This window comes from Vombatus ursinus, unplaced genomic scaffold, assembly GCF_900497805.2.
Source record: "Vombatus ursinus unplaced genomic scaffold, bare-nosed wombat genome assembly UNPS02014802.1, whole genome shotgun sequence".
In the NCBI taxonomy this organism is placed as follows: Eukaryota; Metazoa; Chordata; class Mammalia; order Diprotodontia; family Vombatidae; genus Vombatus; species Vombatus ursinus.
The window spans coordinates 29,768,794-29,783,895 of NW_020954580.1; the positions used below are offsets into that span (position 1 = coordinate 29,768,794).

At 37.0% G+C, this 15,102-nt stretch overlaps 1 protein-coding gene across 3 annotated transcripts in view; it reads right to left on the reverse strand.

The window, feature by feature from the left end:
• The window catches only part of AKAP11 (A-kinase anchoring protein 11), an 84,239-nt gene that overhangs the window by 18,897 nt on the left and 50,240 nt on the right, over nt 1-15,102 (reverse strand). For all 3 annotated transcript variants that reach the window (XM_027873545.1, XM_027873543.1, XM_027873544.1), the window contains 2 exons: nt 7,143-7,410; nt 1,760-6,392 (listed from right to left, as the gene is read on the reverse strand). In XM_027873545.1, the coding sequence (XP_027729346.1) occupies nt 1,760-6,392; nt 7,143-7,410 (4,901 nt within the window). The remainder of the gene's footprint in view (nt 1-1,759; nt 6,393-7,142; nt 7,411-15,102) is intronic.

The following is a 15,102-nucleotide window of genomic DNA, read 5'->3' on the forward strand; positions in this document are numbered from 1 at the left end:
AGAATGTGATGGGGACAAAGAAAATATCCAGAGAGTACTCTAAGAAAACATGAGATGGGAGACAATTTTCAGCTGAGGGGATCAGGGAAGAATTCATGGAGAAAGGAGCAGCCAAGAAGATCCCAGAAAAAGAAATGGATTTTAACAGGCAAAGACAAAAAGTCAATGTATTCTAGGCATGAGGAATGCCTTATCTTGACATGCTATCTCTCATAAGGGTGAGAGATTAGCATGTCAAGATCAGGAAACACCTAAGAGTACAAAATGGCATATTAGGTAAAGTGGAATAATATGAAATAAGGTTAAACCACTAGGGAGGCACCAGATTGTAGCACACTTTAAATGTCGGGATAAAAATTTTCTATTTTATTTTATAAGCTATCAGGTACTTCTAAAGTTTTTTGAGTAGGAGTGATTATGTGAAGAATTTAGCAGAAAGAGGAAAGATTGGTGGCAAAAGGGCCAGATAATGAAGCGATTATAATAGTCTATTCAATAATGAGGACCTGATCTGGACTGATGGAAGATGAAGGGTTGGAGATAAAGTAAAAGCAACAAGAGGAGCAAGACATAGCAAATAAGGTGACGTAGAGAGTGAGAGAAGGGCAAAGAGTCAAAGATTACTCAAAAGTTGTGACCTCCAATGTCATCAGATATTTACGTTGCAAGCAGAAGATCTTAGTCTTGATATTTTAACAATTTGAATACAGAAAATTTAATTAATAAAATGACACTGCAGCTGTATTTATTCTTTTGATATTAATTATTCTAGGTATTTCATATCATAAACTAGATGACAATCAGCTCATGAATCATATAATAAGTAAGAGTTGGACTCTGGTGTCAAACTCTAATAGAAATGGGAGCCACTGAACCTGAACTGAACTGAAACTGTTAAATAGAAAGCAGGGAGAAATAAAAAAAAGAATGCTGAACTGCAAAGCTCCAAGATGTCAGAGAGAGCATCTCAACCCAATCTTTTTATCTAACAAAATTATAGAACCTTGAGTCTGTCTCACAAACATCCAATGAGTTAAATAGTGCAGATATTATCCTGATTTTGCAGATGTAGAAATGGGAACACCCAAAGATGAATGATGTGCCAAATGTTACATGGCTAGTAAATAGTAGAACTAATATTTTAATCAAGGTTTTCTGCCTAAGACTCCTTCAACTCTACCACAGCTGCCTTTTATAAGATCTATCCTTTACTATTTATTATTATTATTATTCATAACACCATGCTCAGTTCTCAGGACAGAGTGCTATACAAGAATGCCTTGGAAAATGAATGAATTTTGCAGGAAGAGAAGAATGAAAACAGGCAAATGGGAATCAGCACCCACCAAAAAAGTTACAGTCTCTTAAGTTCCACTAGGTGGGGAGAAATTATCTAAACTGAGACTCTAGGTGCTATTTCAGAAAATGAGGAAAACTTGAAAGCATCTCAGGCTTGGTTTTTAGGAGCTCAGAGATCAAATTCCATTCTCCTCCATGCACCCCTCTCAGGGGAGGGTAGAATCCTCAGAAGGCAAAGTGCCCAAGACTCACTAGTATCTAGTAGCATGCTCTGCACATAGTAGGCACTTAATGTTTAATGAACTGAAAAAAAAAGTGACCAACACTTGAAACAAGGAAAGTATAACTTCTCATTCCATAGAATATATATATGTGTGTGTGTGTGTATATATGTATATTTTTATATACATGTATATATGTATATGTGTATGTGTGTATGTATAATACATACAAAATTTACCTGATGTTAACATTGCGACCAATGTTCGTCATAGCTGAAGTCATTATTTCTGCAGTAAGGCTGTCAGCAAAGCTCACGCCATCTTTCCCAATTCCACTATCAGCTGCCATACTGGTATTACTTAATTCTCTTTCTGCTTTTTCAATAGCTGCAGCAACTATCTTTTCAGCCAATACCACCTTCTGTTCAAGATCAATATGGATTCTGGGAACATCAAAGTGAAAAAGTCTAGACTTCTGACAGCCAGTTACAAGTTCTGAATTAGATACTGGTTTGTTTCTAGCAGAGGACTCCTGTCCAAAAAAGTACTGTGACGATTTCCCCATACAATCTTCGTGTTCTTTCAGGTTACAATACCTGCAAGCTGTACCAGAAAATGGTGACAACTTTTCAGCATAAGTAAATCTGTCAGCTGATTTTCTGTTCTTAGAAACTTGGAGAACTGCAGATTCCAAACTTATTTCTAAAGTGTCATCTACTATTTTTTTGGCATATTGCTCTATAGCTTGAATAATGCTGTCTCCATACCCATATTCATTTAAGCTGCCTGTGCTGTGGTAAAGTTTTTGTTTTGGAGAAGAAAATTGAAGAGATTTAGAAAATGCTGATTCAACATAAGCCCCCATATCTTCATCACATGTAGATTTTTTATAAAGGCAAGAATCTGTTAAAGATTTTGGCAAGCCAACAGTGGACATTTTTAGCTTTCTTGTGACATCTCGTGTTATGCTGTAAGCAAGAGAGTCTGAAAATCTTAACAACTCCGGACATTCAATTCTCTGTGTAAGTTTAGCCCTTTCATCAGCTTGGTTTTCACAAAGATGGCCTATATTTCTTTTGCCTTGTTCTTTTTTATCTATTTGATGCTTATCTTTATTCAAGAATTTTAACAGTTCTTTCTTACTGTTCATCTGTGAGCTTCGTACAGGGAATATTTTTCTATTATATTTGAGTTGGATTTTCCTGGCTGCTTGTTGCAGTCCTGATTTAACAGATCTATAAGCAAGTCGACTAGCATATTGATCCATAATTAACTCACTATTAGCACCTTCCCTTTTCAGAACTTGGATAATATGACCAGCATATTCATCTGTCACACTTTCACAGCTGGGATACTTGGATGTCAGACCTGACATGTAGGAATTCTGACATAATGAATGGCTAAGTGGATCGGCTTCTCTCAGCCACTGTTCAGACTGTGTATTCCACTTCTCTTTTGAGCAACAGTCTCTCTTTAGCCTCAGTAGTTTATAATGTTTTGATTTTACCATTTTCTTAGCCTCTCTGATGATGTCCCCAGCCACATCACCTGCATAATCCTGTAAGCACTGTAAAGTCTCATCTTTATTTACAAGTGTAGTATATTCAGATGTTTGACTCTGAACTTTTGAATGAGATTTTGTACTAGGTCCTTGGAAGCTTTTATTATGTAAATAAGAAGCAGCCATGTCAGTTGCCAAAGAAATTATATGTGTAGCTAAATTATTTGCATATTGAGCTGTTTTCTCTGAACACTCTGACTTCATATGCATTTCTGGATATTCTTCATCTTCACTGCTTTCAACTTCTTCTGAAAGAGACCTCATGAGCTTCAACATAAATTCTTCTTTTTCTATGGTATTTTGCTCATTTTCAGATAAGCCACTAAGAGACAGATTTCGAGGTGTAGAAGGTGGTGTAGCAGGTGCAAATTCTTTTGCTAATTCTCCTTTGAGCTTTTTAGTTAATTTCCTTAGGTTCTGCTCTGAACTAGTCTGGGGGGGTACTAGAGGAGTTGGAGGGGGGGTATCAGGTATTATATTCCCATCTCTGATTTTCTGTTTATCTTCCACCTGTGAAATGTCTTCACCAGGAAGCACTGTAGGTGAGAAAGTATGAGCAGGAGAAAACCAGATTTCTTGCCCAAAAGGAAGAGGACCAAGCACACTCTTATTCAGGTCATGTTTTTTCAATGATCTGTCAAGAGGCTTTATTGAAGAATCCATTGCCTCACTGAGTTCCTCTGTATTCTGTCCTTGGTATGTTACATCCAGACAAGGTGGGAGTGCACCTGAAGACAACTTGAGAGCCATGGATCCTTTATATTCTGGAACATAATCCTTTACTAATGAAGATATATCCTGAGTAGACTGATCTAGACCATCTTGAAAGTTGGTTGGCTTATCTGGGGTCAGCTGTGGCTCCTCTTTAAGGGCAGGCAAAAATTGTTGTTTCTCTGTTGTTTCATGTTTCTTTATCAAACTAGATACATCTTTTCTCATACTGCCTGAGCATGCTGGCATACCTGCACTGTGTGCCACATTTTTATTATTTGATGCTACAAATTTGCTTTCATCTATAGAGTGCTTTATAATATATTTAGATAAATGATCAGCAAAACAGTTTTTAGAGCTACTTTCACCATTCTGTAGAGATGTTCCACCATATGGCAAAGGGTTTTTTCCTTCTGCTTTGTCTTCCATTAAATAATCTGAAGATTCTCCAACTGCTTTGGTAACTTTGGAGGATGCAATTGCTTCATAAGTTTCAGTTACTATCATATCTACCATGGTTCCAGAGAAACTACTGATAGCTGATAGACCACAGGCTAATTCTGAACAGCTATTGATTCCAATGCTATTTGTTAATTTAAGATCATTCTGGTTATATGAAAATTCATAGTTATTTTCATTACTTGGATTGCGGTTTGAAGGCAGATAAGTATTTCTAAGACGAGCTACTTCCTCTTCCTTATTTTTTGTCATGAAGTACGTTTGAGTAGAATCATTGTACATTTTATGACTATTATCTGATGGCAGATGAGAACTTTCCTGACATATATTAGATGAAATATGGTATCTGCCAAGGGCACTCCCTGCCAAGGGCACTGGTATGGAAGTTACAATGCCAGAAGTACAAAACAAGGCCTGCTGTACTGTGTATTCTTTTCCGTAGTCCTGTACTGGATTCAATGCTGTCAGTACTTGATCATGACAAGTAGGAAAAGAAGTTGAGGTTTGTGTTGACTGCAACACACTTTCTGCACTGACATACTTGATGTTATCCATAGAGACACTAATTGCTGCTTTTGTGGTAAAAGTCACATCAACTTGTGATAGCTCAATGAATGCTTCCTGTATGACAGATTCAGACAAATCCTTTGCATATGACCTAACTACTTTGTCTTCATAATCCAAAGGTCTGTTGTGTGTCCCTGTGGGTGTTGGTGGATGGGAAAACTGGCACACTTCCATAAGGCCTTCAAAAATAAGTTCTTCAGCAAGGTCTGCTGCAAACCTGGCAGCAGTGTTAGTAAATATCTGCTTCTTGACATAGTGTAAATCTCGTAAAGCGCTGGTTAGAGCATCCCCAACCAGAAAGTTGGCCAAACCACTGATGGCACGCTCCTTCAGCAAAAATGCTCTCCGCCTTCCAATTTCATTAAACGCCATATCAAAAACTGAGGACGTCAATTTTACCGCTAAGCTACAAAGTGCACTGGTACATGAAGAGACTCCCTTCTGTAAGTCTTTAAAAGCATGGCCAAAACTTTTTTCCACAAGATCAGCAGCATATTTCTGAATATTCTCTTTAATCATTAAAGATTTGTGTTTTGATCTTACTTTCCAGTCAAGTGTCCTGTGTTGAAGGTCTACAGTTAGAATTTTTCCCTCTGTGGATACAAGACTATCAATGCAAGATGTACTTTCAGCGTGTCTGGGGACTAACTGAGAATGAAAAACAGAGCCGAGTATTTCACATGAAACATTGTTTGCATAATCAGAGTACGTATGATAAATGTTATCATGATCTTCATTAAACCTCTCCCCACTGACATCAATGTGGCAGTAGCATTCAGTAGTAGTGCAGCTCCCCAGAGGGCTGAAAGCTGAAGATCGGATGGGACTAAACAAACCACTGTCCTCCCCTGATGTCTTCACCGGGCGGGGGGAGTCTGGGACATCATACAAATTACTGTAGGGGGATTCTGGTTTAAGAGGAGTTGGTTTTCTTACATTAGCTGGGAGAGTGGGACGATCAAACTTGAACTTCTGAGGATTCATAGTAGTGGTAATAAAACAAGATTCCCCATGTTTGTGAACTCTTTTTTTGGATGGCTTTCCTACAACAGATTCCCATTTAAGTTGACAAGAAGCATCCGAAGCTTGTTCTAGCTCATCAAACTGATCAAAACTGTCAAAAAATTCACCTATTTCAGAATCTGAGTCTTCTATACCATCTTTCCCTACAGGAATCTTAGGCAACTCAAGTTTTGCTTTTAAGCTTTTTTGATACCCTTCTTCATCTAAGAAAATAACAGGGCTTGGGCTTGAACATTCTGATTCAGATGAATCAGCAGGAGAAGATGAAAACAGTGTTTTCTGTAAAGTAACACTTGTATCTGAAGGATGACATGACTTATAGAAACTCCTCTGAGTCCAAGGTTCAGAAATAGATGTCGTGACTGAATTTTTCACATTGGAAGGTCGCTCCTTAAATCCCAAAACATTTATTTGGGAAGGTGAAGACTTGGCCACTGCCTTCTGTCGCATAGAGCTAACCAGGACCTCTGAATCACTGGCTTCTAAGCAGTGGGCAGGGATAGTCTGTGAAGCAGCATCACACTGGCTCCGCAACGCAGCAAAGCTCATTCCTGAAGCAAAAATAAAATTATTTTTCAACAAAATGATTTAACTTATTTTATAATAGCTGACTTTAATAAAATGCATGTATAGCCAAAGAAGCACCTTTTGAACTTACACTATTTAACCAAAGTTTTTATCTTAAGTCATATGATGTGATTGTTTATAATATTCTACACTTCCTCTCTAAGTCTGAGGTCTACCAGTCTCAGGGTAAATAATAGTAATATTATAATTGTCCCACTTAATGAACATAATCAGGGGTGTGCTAGAGATAGCTCACACCAGTTTGAGAAAACTGATTGTTAAATTTCCTGTGTGAATTATTTACACCTCAAAAAATCAGCAAATGCTACAAATTAGGGTTTGATTTACTGTTTTGCTAATTGTCTAGACTTAAGAAAACTGATAAAGAAAATGCTAATAATGCAGATTAAACTTAAGTGTTTTATGCATACATTTCCCCCTGGAGAGCTGGTTATTCAACATTTGCCAGTATACCACTGATTTTAGTGGATTTTGCTACAGAATTAAAACTTTGAAACTTGTGACATCACAGTAGTATCACTACCTAAGAAAACATAAAAATAGAAAAATTAACATATGGGCTTCACTGAAGAGTTGCAAATTTGGGGAAGTAAATTTTCCAGAGTCAGGAAATATCAGTCGATTAATCAAAGGAAAAACTGTCTTCTTAAAAAACGTCCCGTTATCCCTGGAATGCTACCATGTATCTCAAGAAAACATCCCAAAAAACTTGCCGTCACTGTGCATCTTCGAAGGCTGCTCTTCATCCAGCTGTTCAAACGCAGTGACAAAATCATCCTCAATAGAAGACACCGACTGATTAGTGTCATCATCATCTCCATGAGATTTCTCCAGCTGCCGTTTCTGACCTAAGTATGCTTCCAGGGCATATCTGACGCCTGTGGCATATTTGCTTAGTAGATTAAATATGAAGTCATCTCTGAGTCTTGGGAATGTTGCTGGAGATACTCTCATCACACAAAGCACACTGGAAAAATGATTCTTGGAGAAGACAAGAAGAAATTTCAAATATTATTTTCCAATATTTGCCTGTAATGAAAGTCTAGAAATAATACAACTAAAGGGGAAAGGATGCTTCCCAAGTAGCAGCACACTTTTCTGCTAATTTCCAACATTTCTGCTTACTCCCTTCTCTTTTTCTAGAACTTATCCTCATTTCTCTTCCTTTTCTTATATATATTTCTCTATGATCCCTCTCTATCCAGACCACCTATAAAAATGCTAATCCCTCAGACCTAATTAAAATCGCTCTTCTTCCAGACTCTCAAAATCACCTCAAGCTAAAGAGATCTTTCCAATCTGTCGTGGAAATTATCACTTGTACCATTCATTTGAAAATTATGTACCACTCTGCAACAATTATCATATTGTTATATTAAATTATCATTTATCTCTTGTATCATGATTTAATTTTTCACGTGTTTTATGGATTGTCTCCCCAATTAGAATGTAAGTTCCTCAAAGACATCATCTAGCATGGTGTCACACATACAAGTAGATTTTACACATATGCTGAATGAGTAGCCTCATCTATGCACCTTGGTTAAACTGGGTCATGGGGACATGGAATAGATACTGGACCCATATCATTGACATAGGAAACTCAACAATGAGGAAATTCTCTCTACCACTGCAAACCAACACCTTCTCTGTAACTTCAGAGTCTTACAGAGTAGCCTAGAACACTGAGAAATTAAGGAACTTTGCCAGGGTCACAAGGGTGAGGGGAGTCAGTGTCAGAGGTAGAACTTTAACCCAGCTCTTTTTAGCTTTTAGGTCAGCTCTCTACCATTATGACATACTGCCTCTCAGGGTCAGCCAGAGCAAATAACCACATCACCAATACGTCAACTCTCATTAAGCCAAATGTCATTTTTTCCATTATTTCTCATAAAAATTCTTCTAAAACTTAAAACATTTTTGTTAATATAAAATATTTAAGATAGAAAATACATTTCTGGAGTGATGACAGGAGACTGGTAGGCAAAGAGGTTAAGGTGCAAATGGCACTAAGAATCACATGGTTTTTAGACCAACTACAAATGTTAACTTAGATACTGATACTCAAAATGTAAGATCCTTAACCACTGGCCAACCAGGGGGCATAAGATTGAAGGAAGTGAATTATCAGTGCTGATATTATTTATTAATAGCTAACATTTTTACAGTGCTTTAAGGTTTTACAAAATGCTTTACAAATATTATTTCATTTTATCCTTAAAAACAACCCTGGGAGATAGGTACTATTGTTATGCCCATTTACAGATGGAGAAATTTAAGCAGCCAGTGGTTAAATGATTTGCTCAGGGTCACATATCTACTAAGTGTCTGAGGCTCAATTTGAACTCAGGTTTTTCTGACTCAAAGTCTAGTGCTCTATCCACTGCACCACTTAACTGTCTAAAAATGAAATAAGACAGAAGGAATTTGTAGCTAAAAGAAAAGATGGCTCATGAGTTCTTTTAGAAGCAAATAAAGAAGCTGATTTTTATCATAAGTCCAAAAGCAATAAGAATTATTTCCTAGCAACTCGGCTCACCTGTATTTGCAGTATTCAAAAGTATAGGGTGTCCCAAAAGTCTGAGTATAGTTTTAAGTTATTTGAGCTAAAATTTGAGTCTCGGTATTAAGACGTACAAAATAATTATAGTTTATGTGCCAAAACTTTTGCAACAGACACGGAGGTAGGAAAATTTCATGAAGAATATAATTAAACCTTCCAAATTAAATAAACATATCCTTAAATGCTGAGAAACTTCAATGTAAAGGTGGGTATGGTGGAGTTCAACAAAAATATGTTGGAAAATCTGGTTTGAGAATTAAGAAAACAGGAGAAACCAAAGACTTGTAAACTATGCAAAAGCCTCATGTCCATGTATTATGAATATCTTCTGTTAGAAAAGTCAAAGACACTAGACTCAGCAAGTACCAAATGACATCTGTGAGAGTCATTCCCAAGTAAGCTGTTTCTGTAGTCAGACCACTGACTTGTTAGAACAATTATCAAAATCAATATCAAGCAAAAGAATAAAAATAATAAGATGCATCACTGGGACAACTCTAACCTGACCTAACAAGCTGAAACTGAAAGATAGGCAATAAATAAAGTCACACATTAACATAGATTATTACCATGTTGAAAAGAACTAGTTGATGTAATTCAGTCCCAATAACGAAAAAAGCAAGAGCCTTTGCCCCAACCAAACACTGCATCTCTTGTGAAGAGGAGGGCCATAGCAGCCTGAGACAATATCAACTTAGAATGCAATCTCACATGTAAAGTCCTACAAAGGGTGGCAGAAGAGCAAGGAAAGGAAAAACAAGTTCTCAGAGACATTGATGAGAGTTCCAGCAAAAGACAGTGACTGGGCATAAAACAGAAAGGCACTCTCAAGATTTCTGTCATCAAGGTTTTTAGGCGTCACAGTCAGGAGAACCACCACACCTGCCATTTAATATCACAGATGCAGATGTGCTGTGTATGGAAGTATGGAAGAAAACAAAGAGGTAAAGAGCTGATGAAGTCTTCACTCAGAGGAGGCAACACAACTTAGGAAGCAATTCTCAAGTTACACCGAAGAGGGGAAGTGCAACAAAAGCATAGAGAAAAATCTGAGACCTTATTATTACCCCCCCCCCAAAAAAGGTGAATGAAACAAAATTAATGACTACTGGTCTTCTTTCTGTTTTTTCATCTCTTATAAATTCTTTTGAGATTGATTTACACCCACATGTACATGCCAATTGAACATTTTAAATGAGATATCCTGGAAATTTCTAAAACATTACATCTCTAAAACAAACCTCATTAACTTATCAACCAAAACCACCTTCTTCTTCCAAATTTCCCCATTTCCAGTGAAGGCACCCCTATTCCCCCATTGTCCCAGTTTATTAACTTGGCATTATCTTTGAGCCCTCGATCACCTATACCCCCATATCCAATCAGTTGCCAAATCTTGTTGAATGTACTTCCATTAACACCCCACTCTCTACTCACACAGACACCATCTTAGTTCAGGACTTCACATCTTGCCAAAAATAATGCAATGGACTCCTAATGTGTCTATCTGCCACAAGTCTCTCCTCATTCTAATCCATCCTCCACCCATGTGCTGAAACAGTTTTCCTTTACTATGTTACTCACTACTCAATAAATTATAATGGTTCCCCACTATCCATGGGACAAAACATAATAAACCTACCTTTCCAGCCTAATCACACATTATTACCCTTAATATACTCTACGGTTCAAAGTGCTCTTCACATAACAGCACTCCAGCTTTTGTCTCCACACCTTTGCACTTATTAACTCTCATCTTAGGAATGTACTCCCTCCTCCACTTCAAAGAACCCCCTTTCTTCCTCAAAATATAGCTCAAGCATCACTTTCTTTATAAAGTCTTTCCTAAATAAAATGCCCCCCCAGATGCTAGTAACTTTCCATCCATAACATCTGGTGTTGATTTTTAAATTTATTCTTGACAAATTTAGATGTGTACACATTGTCTCCTCTGACAGAACATAAACTCCTTCACAGTAAAGATTATTTCATTTTTTTTCCTCTCTATCTCCAGCAACAAAAACAGTGCCTGGAACATAGTAGGTTTTTAATAAATAACTTATTGATTACAACTTCTCTACACTTTGGTAGACAGTTTTCATGAATTAAAACCAAAATAACCTGGCCACGACCTGATAGTCAATGTTATGGTGATGACACTCTCTCAACTTATTAGGCTAATCTCAACATGACAGAAATATAGCAAATTCAAAGTTTTTCCACCTTGGTAGGACCTACCAGAGTGTGGACTCCACTAGATAGCCTTTGAGAACTTTGGGTCATCTTTATACCATGATGAAGTATCAAGATTAAGAATTCTGTGAATGCAGAACTATTAAATATATGAAACATACCAACATTCTAGATATTAAAAATGACATATCTTTAATTACACAAATAGGGATAATGATTGGACCTGTCATTTCATTGGTATAAGGAGGTCCTAGTGAAGCACTTCTGCTACCAATGCAGGTCCTCACCTTCCTTGCTATTTAAAGTCTTGGAAAATTACCTGGAGCATTGTGCAGTGAAGTGGCTTGCCCAAGATCACAAAACACTGTACAACACTAAACAACAGAATTATACAATGACACTATACAAAATATTTACCTCATTTCAACCACTAACACTACAATGAAGCATACAAGTGTGATAGTTAGGTGTTAGACCCATGCTCTAAGAATTTACTGTAACCCTAATGGACATGTAGTACATTGGAATGGAAAAAGAGTAAGAGAAGGAATCAGAGACCTGGGTCTGTGAGTCTGTGAATCCTAGTTACTAACTGTAGGATTCCAGGGCAGCCTACATAATCCCTCTGAGCTTTAGTTTCCCCATTTGTAATGTAAAGGAAATAACACATACTAATGTTGTGCTATCTACTTCAGATGGCTGCTGTGAGAAAAGTACTTTGTAAATCATAAATATAAGCTATTATTAAATGTCTGTATAATATAATATAAAACAAAATATGAAAGGACACAAAAAGTATTAAAACATTATTAAGAGTTCAGAAGTAGGGTCAAAATGGGTACACAATTTAGATATAAAGGCTGATACCATAAGCAAACTGGGAGAGCAAGGAATAGTTTACCTGTCAGATCTATGGAGAACAGAAGAATTCATGACCAAACAGGACATAGAGAACATTACGAAAAGCAAAATAGATAATTTTGATAATATTAAATTGAAAAATTTTTGCACAAACAAAGCCAATGCAACTAAGATTAGAAGGAAGGTAGAAAATTGGGAAAGAATTTTTACAACCAGTCTCTCTGATAAGGGCCTCATTTCTAAAATATATAGAGAATTAAGTCAAATTTATAAGAATACAAGCCATTCCCCAACTGATAAGTGGTCAAAGGATATGAACAGACAGTTCTCAGATGAAGAAATTAAAGCCATCTACAGTCATATTAAAAAATGCTCTAAATCACTATTGATTAGAGAAATGCAAATCAAAACAACTCTGAGGTACCACATCACACCTATCAGAATGGTCAACATGACAAAACAGGAAAATGATAAATGCTGGAGAAGATGTGGGAAAATTGGAACACTAATGCATTGTTGGTGGACTTGCGAAATGATCCAACCATTTTGGAGAACAATTTGGAACTGTGCCCAAAGAGCTATAAAAATGTGCATATCCTTTGACCTAGCAATAGCACTTCTAGGGTTATACCCCAAAGAGATCACACAAATGGGAAAAAGACCTACATTTACAAAAATATTCACAGCAGCTCTTTTCGTGGTGGCAAAGAATTGGAAATTGAGAGTATACCCATCAATTGGGGAATGGTTGAGCAAGTTGTGGTATATGAATGTGATGGAATACTACTGTGCTATAAGAAATGATGAACAGGCTGACTTAAGAAAAACCTGGAAAGACTTGTATGGTCTGATGCTGAGTGAAGTGAGCAGAACCAAGAGAACGTTGTACACATTAACAGCCACGTTGTATGATGACTAATATTGATAAACTTAACCCTTCCCAGCAATACAAGGATCTAAGACATCTCCAGAGGCCTTGTGATGGAAAATGCTATCCACATCCAACGAAAGAACTATACAAGTCGAATTGCTATTTTTTTTCTCTTCTGTTGAGTTTTGTTTCCTCTTTCTAATGGATCCTCCTACTGGTTTTAATTTTTACTTACATTACTAATGTGAAAATATGTTTAATATGACTGTAAATGTATAGCCTATATCAAATTGTGCACTGTTTTGGGGAGGGAGGGGGAGAAAAATTTTAAACCCAAAAGCATATGGAAGTGATTACTGATAAATCAAAATAAATTGATATGTCAATTTGGGGGGGGGGAAAGAGTTCAGTAGGAAGGAATTCCCTGAGAAGAAAGACAGACTATAAAAAAGTGATATTTGAACAAGACTCTGAAGAATGAGTAGTATTTCCAATGGTTGCAATATCTGGGGAAAGTCTATTTCCCAACCATTCCAGTTAAAATGAATAACATGAATAAACATACGCAGTAAAAGTCTGGGGTGTGTTTGACAAAAAACAGTAGACAAGTTTGTCTTGGGCACAGACTATGTGAAGGGGAGTTCGTGAATTATGATTGGAAAGGGAGATGGAAAGCCCAATTACAAAGGGCCTTCAATGACAGCATGGATAGTGGAAAAAGCTCTGATTCTGCAGTCAGTTCCATCCTGTCTCCAACAACACCTTCATGACCTTAGGCAAGTCACTTAACATCGATCGGTGTCCATTTCCTCATTTGTAAAATAGAGGGGTCAGATTTGATGGCTTCTGAAGTCCTTTCTAGTTCTAAATCTATGAATAGATAAGATTATGGAATAAAATACAAACTTCTTGGCCTGGCAATGAAAAGTCATTGATGATTTACTTATGCATTTGCAAGATTATTCTGGAAGCAATATGCAAGATAAAAAGATTGAGATGAAAAACTTCACTAGAAGATTACTACAATCATCCAAGCAAGAAGTTAAAAGGATATAAACTAATCTTAGTCAAGAATCATAGGGAGTATAGGAAAAACAATTTAAAACTCAATGGATCTTACATGTAACCAAGTTCGAACCCCTCAGTTTACAGATGAGGAAACTGAGGACTAGAGACTAACTGGCCTTAGGTCACACAGCAGTAAGAGGCTGAAACAGGATTAAAATTCATGCCTTTCTGACTTCAAGGTCATAACTCTATCCACTTCACTACTAGGATGAAAGAGAGGGACAAATCTCAAAGACACTGATGAGGTAAAACTGACAGGAGCTGACAACTGATCAGACATAAGAGGAAAGCTAAAGGAATAACTCAGGCTGAGATTCTGCACATAGGTAACTGGGAGAACAATGGTGTCATTAACAGAAAGAGTGAACTCATAAGGAAGAACAGATTTTTGAAACTGCTTCAGTTTAATACATATTAGGTTTGAGATCCAGTAAGTAATTAGAGAGAGTGATCTGGAGTTCAAAAGAAAAGCTCAGATCAGAAATATATATCTGAATTTCATCCACAAAGATTAAATTTGAAGTTATGGAAGTGAATTTCACTGAAAGGTTAGAAAATTTCAATAAAGAGGAAGAAAGAAAGAAGTAGTGGTAAAAAGAGGGAAGAAAAAAACCAGGAAAGTATAGCATGATAGAAATCAAAGAAGAAAACAGTTTTTGAAACAGAGGTGTTCAATGTCAAATCTTGCAGAGATCAATAGCTAGTATGTACACAGCACTTTAAAGTTACAAGGTGTTTTACAAAAATTATCTCATCTGATCCTCAAAACAACCCTGGAAGGTAGCTGCTATTATTACACTCATTCTATAAATGAGGAAACTGAGGCTAAGTGACCTGCTCAGGGTCACACAGGTAGTAAGTGTCAGAGCCAGATTTGAACTCAGTTCATCCTGACTCCAAGCCCAGAACTCTATCCAACCACATACTTCAAGGAGAAAAACTAAGAAAAAGGAGTTAGGCTCTGCATTTAGGGGATCACCAATGATCCTTTAGAAGTCAGCTTTTGGTGGAACAGCAGGAATACAAGCTAGATTACAATGGTTGAATTGTGGAAAACTGGGTTTGACAAGAAGGCTAGAGAAGGAGTGTGATTTAGCAGGAGGTCAGGTCCTGAGCT